This window comes from Capricornis sumatraensis, chromosome 5, assembly GCF_032405125.1.
Source record: "Capricornis sumatraensis isolate serow.1 chromosome 5, serow.2, whole genome shotgun sequence".
NCBI lineage: Eukaryota > Metazoa > Chordata > Mammalia > Artiodactyla > Bovidae > Capricornis > Capricornis sumatraensis.
Window position 1 is genome coordinate 10,006,755 of NC_091073.1, and position 10,746 is coordinate 10,017,500.

The 10,746-nt window shown below is 48.5% G+C and overlaps 1 protein-coding gene across 3 annotated transcripts in view; it reads left to right on the forward strand.

The window, feature by feature from the left end:
* GRB10 (growth factor receptor bound protein 10) overlaps nucleotides 1-10,746 on the forward strand; it is a 215,468-nt gene that overhangs the window by 66,023 nt on the left and 138,699 nt on the right. For 2 of the 3 annotated variants that reach the window (XM_068973463.1, XM_068973464.1), the window contains exon 3: nucleotides 8,289-8,383. In XM_068973463.1, coding sequence (XP_068829564.1) covers nucleotides 8,303-8,383 — 81 coding nt within the window. In that variant the 5' untranslated portion in view covers nucleotides 8,289-8,302. Of the gene's footprint in view, nucleotides 1-8,288; nucleotides 8,384-10,746 lie in introns of those variants that run through there. The other variant, XM_068973465.1, reaches the window with a different exon arrangement.

The following is a 10,746-nucleotide window of genomic DNA, read 5'->3' on the forward strand; positions in this document are numbered from 1 at the left end:
AGCATGTTTAATGAGGAAAATAGAGCAGGAGGCGAAGAATCAGGGTGGACTGCGTGGAGGCGCCACACTGGCTGAGCTAGGGTGTCTGGGGGCTGCAGGAACCATCCAGCGTCTCCCATGGTCGACCTTGTCGTGTCAACGTCTCCTTCATGGCAGGGGGACCGGAACACCTTATATCTACCAGGAGCATCACATGTAGTTGGTTATGACCTGAAAAGCACGAATGATCGCTTCATCCGCATCTGCCAGAGTCTCCAGAGTTTCTGGTGGGAATGCCCCATGTACTTTTCAGAAAGCATGTTATTGAGTGCAGCATTTTTCAAGTTTATGACCATCGTATCATTTTAATTTAGTACACATTGCCCTAAAGTGGAAAAAAAAAAAAAACATGAAATGCAAAGAACAAAGCCATGTTCAAGTTCAGCTGCTGGGTCCATCCAGAAGTGTAAATATTTACAGTATTAAGAAAAATGTTGACTCTGGAATCAGCAAACTTTTGACTTTGCCTGAACTGTTTTTCTGAACTACAGTCCAATAAGGAAAAAAGTGCAAGTTTTATGAAGAAGAGTATTTGAATTTCTATCACAAGTTCAAAACTCAGTCAAAATGTGGCATACATTATTTACGCTGGAATTCGTGCAAAAGAGGACTTAACTTTCAGAATTAAGGGGTTTTATGGAACTGTGACAGTGAGCAAAACTTGCCAATGAACCCCTTGAATCAAAAAAGTGAGACAATAGTTTGGTGCAGTTTCTTGGTCATTCTACATCTATTCATGAGAATGCCTTTTATCATCATAGGTACGCAGCTGCAATATCAACCTGCTTCGGAAGTTGCTCCTCCTTCTCTGTATAAGCACACTGTTTCTCTTAACTCCGCCGATGATTTAAAATTTAAATTCTTTAATGTAGCACAGCCTATCAGAACTTCTGTGCTGTTGTAGGACATTTAAAAGAAACGCTTTCTCAAACTCCAAGACATGGAGAACAGTCTTGGGGTTGCCAGTGGGGCGCGGTGGGTTGGAAGTTTGTGGTTAGCAGAAGCAGACTGTTACATACAGGATGGATAAACAGCATCTTACTGTATAGTGCAGGGAGCTGTATTCAATATCCTGTGATAACCATAATGGAAAAGGATATGAAAAAGAATACTTATCAATGTGTATGATGGGATCACTTTTCTGTATGGCAGAAATCAACACAATATGGAAAATCAACTATACTTAAAAAAAAAAAAAAAGATTGAGGTTGCCTGTCCAGAGATGGTACAAGTTTTCAGTCTCCATGAGAATAGGATAATATTAGAACTTTTAGTCTTTGTCAGGTATGGGTGGTAAGATAATTTTTACGCAGGACTTGCTGGATGGATTCCATTTCACCTCCCAGACAGCTGGGTTGCACAGAATTGCAGAACTGAGAAAGTGTATTGTTGGTCGAGACACATGGAAATGTAAAAACTTGACTAAAGAAAGAAGTATTTGGAATCACTACTTTATACAGCCCCAAGCTTTAGCACCCTAAGAAATTCTGCCAACTCTATTGGTTGTATTAAAAAAAAAAATTAGTGAAAGTTGTTAATTTTACTAAAGGAGGCTCACTGAATAACCAACTTTACAGTAATTTTTTGCAACATGGGGATAAAATATGAAAAACAAAATTTGCCATTTCAACTGTTTTTAAGTACAACTCAATGGAATTAAGTGCATTCATAATGCTGTGTAAACATCACTGCTATTTCCAGAACCATTTCATTATCCCGAATGGAAATTCTGTGCCCTTTAAACGAACCCTCTTCCTACTAGACCCTGATCGCTTCTATTTTTTGTCTTTAAACTAGGTATTAACTCATATAAGTAAGATCATACAGTATTTGTACTTTGTGATTGATTTATTTCACTTACCATAATGTCTTAAGTTTCATCCATGTTGTAGCATGTATCAAAATATCATTCTTTTTCAAGGCTGAATAATAGCTCATTGTTTATAGTCATTTTGGTTAGCCATTCATCTGTCAGCGGATATCTGGTTTAGTCCCATCTTTTGGCTATTGTAAATAGTGCTGCTTTGAACATGGATTAAAGGTACTTCTGATTCTTTTGGGTGTACACCCAGAGATAGAATTGCTGGAACTTATGCTGATTCTATATTTAATTCTTTGAGGAATATACATACCATTTATTATGGAGGCTGTACCATTCTCCATTTTTTACTAGCAGTGCAGAAGGGTTCTAATTTCTCCATATCCTCGCCATGTTTATTACTTTTATGGTGTCTTATTGTAGTTTGATTTGTCTTTCCCTAATGACTAATGATGTTGAGCATCTTTTCATGCTTACCGATCATTTGTGTATCTTCTTTGGAGAAGCGTCAAGTCCTTGGCCCTTTTTTTATTGTGGTTGTATTATTTTGGATATTAAGCCCTTATCAAATATATCATTTGTAACTATTTTTTTCCCTTTCTGTGGGTCTTTTCACTCTCTTGAGAATGTCCTTTGCACAAAAGTTTTTAATTTTGATGAAGTCCAGTTTCTGTGATTTTCCTTTTTTTTGCATATGCCTTTGGAGTCATTCCACCTCCCTGGTGGCTTAGACGGTAAAGCTCCTGCCTGCAGTGCGGGAGACCTGGGTTCGATCCCTGGGTTGGGAAGATCCCCTGGAGAAGGAAATGACAACCCACTCCAGTACTCTTGCCTGGAAAATTCCGTGGACTGAGGAGCCTGGTGGGTATACAGTCCATGGGGTCGCAGAGAGTTGGACACGACTGAGCAACTTCACTTTCTTTCTTTGGAGTCATCAGACGGTAAAATGTCTGCCTACAACACGGGAGGCCTGGGTTCGATCCCTGGGTTGGGAAGATCCCTTGGAGAAGGAAATGGCAACCCCCTCCAGTACCCTTGCCTGGAAAAATCTCATGAACAGAGGAGCCTGGGAGGCTACAGTCCATGGGATCACAAAGAGTCGGACACAACTGAGTGACTTCACTTTTGGAGTCATATCCTGGAAATCATTGTCAAATCCAATATCATAAAAAATTTTCCTTATGTTTCTTTCCAAGAGTTTTATAGTTTTAAGTCCTTGATCAATTTTTTAATTAATTTTTGTTTGTATGGTAAGGTCAGAGTCCAACTTTATTCTTTTGCATGTGGATATCTAGTTTCCCAGAACCAGTTTTCAAAAAGACTGTTCTGTTCCCCATTAAACAGTCTTGGGACCTTTATTGAAAATCAGTCCAACGTTTGTGTGAGTGTTTATTTCTGGTCTGTCTGTTCTGTTCCATGAGTCTGTGTCTGACCTCACACTGGTAATTACACTGTCTTAATCACCACCGTTTTGTAGTGAATTCTGAAATTAGGAAATGTGAATCCTCCAACTATGTTCTTCTTTTCCAAGATGTTTTTGGTTACTTGGGGTCCCATGAGAATCCTTAGGAATTGTAGAAAGATATATTGATCTCTGCAAAACTGCCAGTGAGATTTTGGTAAGATTATACTGAATCTGTAAATTGCTTTGGATAGTTTTTTCATCTTAGCAATATTAAATGTTTCAATCCATGAATACATTATGTTTTCCTTACAGCATCTTTATATTCTTAACAGCAACATTTGGTAATTGTTGATAATTGGTGCACAAGTCTTTTGCCTCCTAGGTTAAATTTATTCTTAATTATTATTGTTGCTATTTTGAATGGAGTTGTTTTGTTGATCTCCTTTACATTGTTGCTGTTTGGAAACACGTGATTTTTGCATGTTGATTTTTGTATCCTATAACCTTGATGAATTTATTCATTAGCTCTAGAGGGGGCCTGTGTGTGCTTGTAAGTGTTTTTAACTGTTAGGGTTTTCTGCAGATAAGATCATGTCCTCTGTGAACAGAGATAACTTTAGTTCTTCTTTTCCTGTTTTCCTTTTTCACTTGATGGCTCTGGCTAGAATTTCCTATCGTTCACTCAATAGACGTGATGAAGGATCATACGTACCTCGTTTGTGATCTTAGAGGAAAAAGCTTTCCATCTTTCATCACTGAATTTGATGGTAGCTTTGGGTTTGATACATCTTATCGGAGGCCAGTTAATCCAAACCTTTTGGTTTCTCTAAGTATGGTTTTCTTTTCCCTAAGAACCTAGTTGACAGAGATTATGGAATATATATTTTTTTGGCTGAGAAGCAATTCCATCTGGCAAACAAAGTCTTTCAAAGGTGACATTTAGGTAATAAAACTGACATATTTAAAATTTTCAGCATTCTTAACACCCACTAAATTTGAAACTTAAGGGGAAAGTCATATGTTTCTGTTTGCTGAAAACATCCAGGAGTTCCTGCCTTGCACAGCAGGGCAGACAAGACATACCGAGTGAGCTGGGGAGAGAGTGGGCAGTGCCAGCCCAAGAAGGCAGGGCCACGGACAGCCTGATGGTGGAGGGGTGCCGAGAGGGTACTCAAGGAGCCAGGAGGACACTGACCCCTCCCCTAGGCCACCGGAAGTAGGTGAGGGGAGAGAAACAGCCCAGGAGAGTGGGGCTGCAGTCAGGGTGGAAGGCGGCAGGAGTGTTGGGGAAGTGGCTGGGATGTGGGCAGGCCGTGCAGGCAGGCTGAATGTTGGCCGATGATGGAGCCGTCAGACCCCTGTGGCCGTGTGTTTGTGGTGGGGAGGCCCGAAGGGGCCTCATGGAACAGTCCCGGGATCCTGCTGCAAGTGCTTGGGGTAAAGAGGTCACGGCTGTGCAGTGAAACTGACCATGTATGTGTGTCTGTAAGGAGATGGAAGGAACTGGCTCCGCTGGTAGTCTGGCAAGTCAGGTCCCTGGGGCAGGAGTTCGCTACAGCCTTGAGGCCAGATTCTTTCTTCTCCAGGAAGCCTGGAGTCCTTGCCCCTTTACAGTCTCTGCCCTCGAGGCCTCCAGCACAGGGGATGAGGGCCACCCTGCTGTGTTCGGGAATTCGGGCCAAGTGACTGCAGATGTTACCATGCCTCCAGAATGCCTTTGGAACAAACCTACTTTGGAGTCTGATCAAAGGGCTGGGTGGTAGAGCCTAGACAGAAGGGCACATGAGACTGACTGCCGCGGGGCAGGTTGACTCCTGGAGCTGGGGGAGCCTGGAGGCCTGGGGGCTGCGGTCTCCTGTGGAGGCTGCAGGCAAGCCGCCAGCCTCACCCGTCTTGCTCCGGGACGAACTCCTCCTCCGCCCCCACCCCTGCTGTCTTGTCATCACCAGGCCCCTCCAGCCCAGCGGCCTCTCGTGGGTCATTCCTGCGTTTCTGCGCTGATTTAAAGAATCCCAGAGACCTTGTGGAAAACACAAATGACTGGCTGGTGGTAAATGTTACAGGTTTAGGATGCTTCTGTTCTTCTTAGCCATGAGGACAGTTTGGTGGTGTTTGAAGAATTTTGGGTCTGTAATCGTTTTCTAGAAACACCATAACAAAGAACCAGAGGCTTAAACAACAGGAGTTTGTTTTCTCATAGCTGGAGGTGGGGAGCCCTGAGGTCAAGGTGTGGGCAGGGCCGCTTCCCCCGAGGCCTCTCTCCTGGCGTGTGAATCGCCATCTTCTCCTGTCCTCACGTGGTCCTCCATCCACGTGCCTCTGTGTCCTCATCTCCTTTGTTGGATTCCGGTCCACAGTAATGCCTCATTTGACCTTAGTTACCTTTTTAAAGACCTTTCCTCCAAATACAGCAACATTCTGAGGATCCTGGATGTTAAGGGCGTCAACATATGAGTTTGGGGCAGGGGACCCAGTTCGGCCTGTAACTAGATCGTATCTTGATATTTTTGCTATTTTGACTGGTGGCATTAATATCCCTAGGGCTTCCCTGGTGGCTCAGTGGTAAAAGAGTCCAACTGCAATGCAGGTGATGTGGGTTCGATCCCTGAGTCAAGTGGAAGGGATTGGCTGCCCATCTCAGTGGTCTTACCTGGGGAATTCCAGGGACAGGGGAGCCTGGCGGGCTACAGTCCTTGGGGTTGCAAAGAGTCAGATGTGACTGAGCGACTAAACAACAGTAAATTAATGTCCCTACTTTTAGGCCCTGCCTAAACCGTTCAGCTTTCCTCTGAGAACCTTCTGTGAGTTTTTAAATTCTGAATTCTAGAAAATTGAGCCTGTGAGTGGAAGGACAAATCTGAAATGTGAAGAGCTCTGTCCTGGGACACTTCCTGGGGTTTCTGGTCTTTCCCAGTCTGTCTTCTGTGACCTGCGTTCTGTCCTAACCTTCCTGTCTCTTTGCTCCCCTGTGCTTGGCTCACCCTCTCTGTGGGCTGTTTACGGTGCTTCTGTAATTTCTTTTCCATGGGTTTTGTTTGCTACATGTCAGTTCTGACGTGAAAGCTCCCAGCATTTCTCTGTCTGTCTTGGGGAGATCTTTGCCTGCAGTATTTCTTCTAGTCCCCCTTTTTTTTCCTGATTTTCTAACTTTTCGTTAAGATAATTGAGCCATTTTCTAAATTTTTCTTATTTCTCTCAAAGCCGCGTCAGGGAAATAAGTCCTTCCAGGCCCCAGAGGACTAGATCAGAAAATGGTTTCTCGACTCTGGTTCCTGGTTTGCTCATCACTGAGGCTCTGGCCGCCGTTCACTGAAACGCAGCCCTAGTCTACTTGAAGGGCACGCTGGACACCCGCCTGTGCCCTCGGGGAACCTGTGGGGCAGAAGGGTCCCTCCAGGTGGCCCAGGACAAGGTGGGTGGGTGTTGGAACTGTCTGGCTTTCCCTCATCCGATGGGGTGATGCCGATGACCCAAGAACCCCTTGGGGCATCCTGTCTCTGTGGATGTGGCTGCAGAAAGCCTGTCAGGGATTCAACTCCTGCACAGCCAGACAGTGTCTCTCCGCTGGCACTTCCTGACAGTTTGCACAGAGCAAGCCTCTGTCACAATTAAGCACATGGTTATGATTGCTTTGTGGGGAGTGAGACCAAGCAGAGGCATTTACAGCTCTGCATGGCAGATGGAAAGAGGGCTGTAAGCCCAGCATGTGGCCCAGGAGCCCAGAGTGGACACTGACTGAACCATCGTGGGCAGTGGTGATTGGTGAGGGACAGTCCAAGGGGTCTTCCTGGAGGAGGTGACCCCTGAGCTCAGTCCTATAGGGCTGTAACACTTACAGCAGCTAACAGATCTCAGAACAATACTGTGGACGCAGAGGCCCGAGACAGCCACATGTGGTCAGGAGTTACGAATTGTTCAGGGTCCTTGGGCTTCAGGGGGAGCTGAGGAGGGTCTGAGTGGCTCTGAGGTGGGTTATAACAGAGAATGTTGATGGCTATTGCCATGTTCTTACTTCTGATGACTTCCGAGAAGAATGGTGTGAGGGACCTTTCTGACCCTAGCACTGGTTCCTCTCTCCTCCTGATGTAGTCCAGAGTGTGACTGGCAACAGTCTCCTGTCTCCCTGGAAATGGAACTCTAATTTTTGCTGAGATGTGGCAGGTAAGCTGTGTGCCGCAGAAGGTCGTGTTATAGATGGTCTCTGGTCTGTGAGTGTCAGCTGGTGGGACACAGTGCAGACCAAGCTGCTGTGCCTGCCTCCCTCCTGTCCCCCCACCCCCGACAGTCCTCTGCATTGCCGGGAGGGGGTGGGTTTTGTTGGGGTCAGTTCTGGAACTCTCATGGACCATCCTGTATGGATCAAATGTATGGCTTGTGCCACAGGAGGTTCAAAAGAAAAATGGGATCTTACTTCCCTGCTTGTCTGGGGCTCCTTGTTGGAGCCGAGTGTGCACTTTCACGGAGCTGAAGTCACTCTGGCACTCCTAGGAGGTGGCACGTCTCACATCCGTTCCAGAGGCCGTGGCTGTGAGGGTTGTTCTCCCAGGTGGTCCCTGCAGGGAGTGTGTTGGATCTTGTATGGTGGTTTGGTGTCTGCTGAGAGGGTGCCTCCTAGGGTTAGAGTTAGGGTTAGGGTTCTAGGCTGTGGCTGGTAAAGCAGCACTTACATGGGCATTGCTGAGAGGGCCCCAGCAACACCCGCCCCACCTCCCCGCAGGCTAAGCCTGTGTGGCCCACAGTATGAAAAAGTCTTCAGGGTGTTTTATCACTGTCAGCGGAAGAAGAGTCAGGTGGCTCCTGGGGACTGCTGAGCGGGCCGGCATTCAGTTCTCGCTGTGGCTCACCCCTCTGAGCACCTCCGCCTGACAGGCCCTGTGACCACAGGTCAAGGTTCTGGAGTTGGTACCAGTCCCCTGACTCACCCAGATGCAAGTGGTGTCCAGGGTCAGCTCCCTGCCCCTGAGCCCCTGGAGAGCAGTGGGCCTTCCCTCTTTCTGGGTTTCTCACAGTCTGTCTCTGTTCCAGGTCCCGTGCAGTCCATGTGGTTTGAAGACCGTGGGAAGGAACCGATGGCTTTAGCAGGCGGCCCAGATTCCTTCCTGCACCATCCGTACTACAAGGTAGGAGGGGGCGCGGATGGCGGACTCTGACAGGGGCGCTGGCCGAGGGCCAGGGCACAGGCAGAGCTCATAACCTGCCTACCATCACTAGCCGATGAGTGAGGAGGTGCTGGGTGGGGCCATGGACACATCCTGCACGTCTGCACGGCCTTGCTTCCTTGCTCTGGGAGAGTTCATCTCTGTGGCCACAGCATCCTTTTCTGCGGGGTTCTCACTGAGGTGCACATTTGCCTGCAATGAAGCAGGCCCTGTGTTGTTGCCTGCTGGGCCCCAGAACTCCAGATGGCGAGTGGGAATGGTGGCAGGCACTGGGCTGCTGAAGGACAGACAGGAGCTTACGGGGCGGGAAGTGGGACAGGGGAGCTTCTTGGCCTGGAAGTGACCTGCCTGTCACAGGCGGGGCCCTTATCACCCCGAGAGCATCAGGCAGCCTGAGTGGGGAGCGGGTGTCCCCCCAGCCCCTCTGCAGGGGCTGCTGGGCGCGTTTCATCTGTCAGTTTCCTGTAGGTATCTCCTGAGGCAGGTTTCTGCTGGAACTTTTGCTTTATGGTGTAGATGGGCACGTTGGATCCTTAGATCTTTGGACTGGATAAGAGAATTTGCATTTCTCCTTATGAGTCTCAGCACATAAAGCGCTTGAATCATCTCTTGGCCTCCATTTCCCAGCAGGGTCTTAGGTTTTGAAGTCCCTTGGTCCGATGTTTGCACTTCTCTGAGCTGGTCTGTCTCTCCCTTCGTCTGCGGCATCCTGTTTAGTTGTGGTGATGATTATTTGCGTATAGCATCATAGCTGCAGAGGGCTGTCTTCCTGGTTTGTGTGTGTGTGTGTGTGTGTGTGTGTGTGTGTGTGTGTCGTAGAGAAACAGATTTTGGAAGAGAGGCTGGAGACTAGGAATAGGCTGGGAGTAGGCTCCACTGTGGTCACTGAATTTGAGACAAAGCCACCATCAGTTTCAAGTGAGAACAGAGGGCTCAAGCCTCAGTAGAGCCGTGAGGCTTGCTGGTGACCCCGGGCGTGTTCAGTGGGTGAGCTTTCCCAGGCCCTGTCCTCTGCCTCCTGTGGGACTGTTTTCTTGGTCTTAAAAAGGCCGGGTTGCCTCACCCTGTTGATTGACACTCTGAGCTGCCTCCACGGGTCATGGTTTCAGCCCTCCCTTGGCCACTTAGCTTTGGCCGGTTGTCACCCAGCCTATTGCCTTACGCTTGGCACCAGTGCTCCCAGGAAGACGGGATCAGGGATCTTCAGGAGTGGCCTTCCCCCGGGAAATCGGCCTGTAAGTTAGCTGCGCGTGCTTTCCACTGGTTACCGAGCAGACCGTGAAGGCTCAGCAAGGCACAGGGAAGGAGCCGCCTGAGGCCCGCTTAGCTCACCGCCCTGGCATCTCAGACTTCTTTGGTCCAGGCAGAGACGGCAGGATTGCCAGCTGCAGCCGGTGCCCAGCTTCTCAGACTTGTGAGGTGTTTGTAGTCGGCGTCCCGTTGCCCGAGGCTCTCTGCAGGAGCCAGAAGGAGGCGGCCGAACCGTGGGCCTGCCAGCAGACCCTGTGGCCCCGGGGAGAAGCGCTCAGTCACGCTGTTGAGTGGCTTCCACAGGCGTGTCGCGCTCCTGTGAGTCCAGCAGGCCGACTTGGCAGCTCTTATCCTGTGTTCCTGGAAAATCAGCTGACAGTTCCAGAATTTCTCAGAACATGGGATGATTTACAGTGCGTTCAGTCTTGAGTAATATGTCGTTACAGCAAAGAGATAAATCTCCAAGTTTTTATAGAGAGGAATTTCTTTGTACGATCTTCAGCAAACAAATCATGTTCTCATTCTAGCTGCTCAGCCATCGCTGTGGCTTTTGGATTAGGTGCGGGCTCCGTCAGTGAGCCGCTGGGCAGTGTTTTCTGGACGCAGAAGCACCAGAAGGATTTTGTGTGTTTAATCACCCTGCTTCCTGCTTCAAAGACATTGGCGGCAGGTTGGTGGGGGCCAGCGGGGGGACCTGGTGGCGGGGAGGTGAACAGCTTCGCTCCGCAAGGCTTTGGCTCTTCTTTTGAGCTGTGCTGTTATAGTTCTTTGGCCTCAGGGGGATGATGGGGCGCTTCAGGGGCCCTGCGGGTGAGAAAGGGTGAGTGACGTCAGGGCGCTGTGGCACTGGGGGAAGGGTGTGGGAAGTAGCCAGTAAGGGGCCAGCCCCGTCCTAGGTGCCCACCCAGGGTTGTTACCAGAATTCCTTGGTGCTGACTGAGCGCCACCCGGGTGCCACGTCAGTGCTGGGTGCCAGCTCCCCTCCAGCAGGTTCATTCCTGGGGCTGCTGACTCCTGGTGAGGGAGACAGTCCTGGGGAGACTGGTGTAGGGGACACTTGTGAGTAGTGATGG